Source organism: Adiantum capillus-veneris, chromosome 13 (genome assembly GCF_014529385.1).
Source record: "Adiantum capillus-veneris isolate H3 chromosome 13, ASM1452938v2, whole genome shotgun sequence".
Taxonomy (NCBI): Eukaryota; Viridiplantae; Streptophyta; class Polypodiopsida; order Polypodiales; family Pteridaceae; genus Adiantum; species Adiantum capillus-veneris.
In genome coordinates, this window is record NC_140943.1 from 159,838,733 (window position 1) to 159,842,612 (window position 3,880).

At 42.6% G+C, this 3,880-nt stretch overlaps 1 protein-coding gene across 1 annotated transcript; it reads left to right on the plus strand.

Annotated features, from left to right (window-relative positions):
* Positions 1-290: 290 nt before the first annotated feature.
* Positions 291-1,547, plus strand: LOC147445183 (flowering-promoting factor 1-like protein 1). The gene has a single exon (XM_086528015.1). The coding sequence runs from the start codon at positions 724-726 to the stop codon at positions 1,078-1,080; it is 357 nt and encodes a 118-aa protein (XP_086384141.1). The 5' UTR covers positions 291-723; the 3' UTR covers positions 1,081-1,547.
* Positions 1,548-3,880: the final 2,333 nt, after the last annotated feature.

The window sequence follows — 3,880 nt, forward strand, 5'->3', positions numbered from 1 at the left end:
AGGATGAATGGGCATCTTCATTTTTGCAATGAACAGTGTGGATGGGTAAAAATGCGTATAGGCTCTGATCTCTGATCTCTGGTGGGGGCGCTAGCCGAGGCGGGGGTGGGAATAACTGACCCTGATATCCGGCTGCCAAGGCCCCGGGCCCCGGCCCATCCGCCAACAAAAAACCGTTATTTGCTTGGAGCTTTTTCTTTTGTGTCCCGTGCCTTTTGTATCGGCCCGCCCCACTTTTACCCGAAGCCTATAAATTCCCGCCATGGACGAGGGAGCAATTAGGGGGACGGGGACACAGCCGTAAGGTGGCTGCTTATAAACCAAGCTATAATCATTTGTGCTGGCGGGAGGGAGAGAGACTCAGAGAGAGAGAGAGAGAGAGAGAGAGAGAGAGAGAGAGAGACCCATCTATATAAAAGACGTTACCTTGCTGGTACAATATGTACTCGGGGAGGGATGCTGCGTAAGGTTGCTGAGCAGGTGATTGTCAGCAATATGAGGGGGAGTGAGGAGCAGCAGCTTGCAGCGATTGCCCCTGAATAGCATCCGCGACTCGAGCCTCATGCGAATTAGTCGCAGGAGTGAGCTCGAGCAGCTCGCGCATTCTATGTACAGAGAGAGCTGCAGTAGCAGCGAGTGGCGCCATAGCCATAGCTAGGCGTTCACTCAAGAGCAATCGAGAGAGAGAGAGAGAGAGAGAGGCAGAGAGGGAGAGCGAGACAGATGTCGGGAGTGTGGGTGTTCAGCAATGGGGTGGCGCGGCTGGTGGCGAACCCGCGCGCAGAGAACGTGGAAGCGGCGCGGGAGGTGGCGCAGCCGGCGGCGGGGCGGCGGCGCGTGCTGGTGTATCGGCCCTGCAACCACGTCATCGGCAGCTACGCAGAGCTAGAGCAGAGGTTACTGCAGATCGGCTGGTCGCGCTACCCGCACGAACAGCCGGGCACGCTGCAATTCCACCGCGGTCACTCCTCCAACCACCTCATCACGCTCCCGCGTGACTTCCGCAACATCAAGCCCATGCACCTCCTCGACATTGCCATGAAAAACCGCGACTACTTTGAGGTTCGCGACCTCCCTTGAGCTCAATCATCTTCATCAGCTTTTGCCAAATAGGAACCTCCCCTCCCTTTCCTTTCTATCTCCCACACACATAGCCTTCAACACTGGAATATCTCTTTTAAACATTCGGTCATGAGGGGTGCGTATGGAAACATTAAACTTGAAGGTATCTTCTTGTCTTTTAGTCGTATGTGGTGCATATATGGAAACAATGAACTATGTCTAGGAAAAAAAAAAACACGCAGCTAGCCTAGTCAGTGATTTGTAAAAAATTACAACTTCAGCTCCACCTCAACTTAGCCTAGGTTGTCTCTTATAGCAACCAGTGAAACCTTTCACTTTACTAATTCTTAACTATCATAGTTTTGTAGCCACCTCTCCTTAAATTGAAAAGGGTTTATTACCTATGATAACAATTGATGTAAAAATGCTCACATGCAGTGTAAGTTTTTCTTTTAAAAATGAAAACTCCCAATGAAATTTCTATTATTTGACCTTAATTAGCAAGGTCACATTGTGGTAATAAATCATTTGTAAACAACCTAAAGTCTTGGGTGCTTCGAGATTGTTGAATCTGATTATCGTGCTTTAGGTATGGTGAGGCTAGAATATCATGGCACCTTTTAGTACCAAAGATTACCCTGCTATCTAACAATTTGTATATTTAGCTACACTTGATCCTACAAAACCTCGGAGGTACTACATGACTGGTCATGTCATAGCATTGTTATGTCCACATACAACAACCACCTAAATGTTGGATACAAACGATTACAAAGATTGGAGAAAAAGAAGGAAAAGCTCAAGGGCCCACAACATCGGAAATAATGTTGCTAAGTGAGCTCATACAAACATAAGGCTTGTCCTAGGGATGCATGCATATATAGATGCTATGGTTAAAACCTCCTAGTGAGGAACAATGTCTCCCCATGGTTCTAAGGTTGTTCACATATCATGGTAACAAAGCTCCCTAGGAGTAACGTAATGAACACGGACTTACACTCATGTTTAGGAAAGCTCCATCCTCTAATGTGATCATACTACAAGTGGAAGTAAACCCAAAAGCTTTGTGAAAATTTTTGAGCTTCTCACAAGGTAGAGTCTTTGTGAAAAGCTTTGTAGGTTATCCAAATTAGGCACCTAAGCCAAATTCATCTCCACTATAGAGAACTCCCCTCACATACTGACAATGTGACATAGCGTGATGTGTCTGAGCATGAAACACTAGGTACCTCAGACAACTACTAATGCACTTTGACTATTTGGGAAGATCATGGTGACAGATTGCACTCGAGCACCTCAATCATCCATAAGGTTTCAGACTCCAAACACACCCCATCATAGCTATGATGAAACATATCCTATATTGCACTTCACCACTCGAAGTGTCCATAGTATGTAGCTTCTTCTAGCGACAATTTACATAAATTCCCAAGCATGAAGAGAAAACCACTTTTGGACAGACAAGTCTCATAGTAACCAACCCAATTAGAATTAAAAAATGCAATGATGTGAATCTGGAGACAATGATAATTGTTTGGGATTAAACAACTCAATATGTGTAGTGCCACTTGAAAAATAGTGACAGATCGGCTTCATAGTCTACTAATGGTTATAGCCTTGGCAACGCATACATTTGTTCACCGCTGAATATGTACCATCATGTTGCAATACAATTTGTCCAGCACAGAGCAATAGTACCCCCATCACACTTCTTAAATTATATGCCCAGATAATTTTTGAAGAATCAAAGTCTAACATCTCAAAAGAAGCATTTGCATCTACCTTACAACATGTTCTTATTTGGTCCAATGAGTAGAATGTTATCAACATAGAAAACACCTATCCGACGTAAATCACTTACACACATGCATCTTCTCATATCAAGCATGAGAAGATTGCTTTAAAATATTATTTAAACGGTATAAAGCCTTGTTTAATTAATTTGACAGCTCTCTTTCCTATCCTTTTTGAACAGAACCATGAGGTTGCATTTCCTAATGAAAATCACCATAAATGCAATTTTTATGTTAAAATCATGTACATGAAAACCATTATGAGATTTCAATGCACAAATGTTATGAACGTTAGTAGTATAACAAGTGGCAATAAAACTCTATGCCTTTCTCAAATCATTGTTTAAAACTGTAGTTTCTATTCTTGGGGTAAGCCTTTTTACTACACTCTAGTGTGACCAATCCCTAAAGACAATCATACAAGCATGCACCATTATGTGGATGAGTCACACCACAATCACACTTTCCCCATGGAACCCTATAGCCTCACACACATGCTACTCATTCCATAAACACATGTCATGTACGTGCCAACCATTGTGAGCTTTCAATGCACAAATGTTATGAATGGTAGTGGCATAACAAGTGCAAGTCAAACTCTAGAAAAACTCTATGCCTTTCTCAAATCATTGTTTCAAACTATAATTTATATTCTTGTGAACTGGGTAAAGCCTTTTGGTACACTCTAATGTGACCAATCCCTAAAGACAATCATACAAGCATGTACCATTATGTGAGTAATCACACTTTCCCCATGGAACCCTATAGCCTCACACACATGCTACTATTCCATAAACACATGCTATTCCTTGTAGCCCACATGCTACTTGCCCTCTACCATATGTGTTGCATATCCCTCTCACCTTTATTTTCACCTTTTATCTCAATCCTTTAAAGCCACTATGCAAATCTTGTATCAATCTCTCTCAATTCCAATCAATCAAGGAAGTTTCCACTACATTGTATTGAGTACACTCTATCTAATTTAGCTATTTCTATTGATATAGTACTTACACAATGATGAA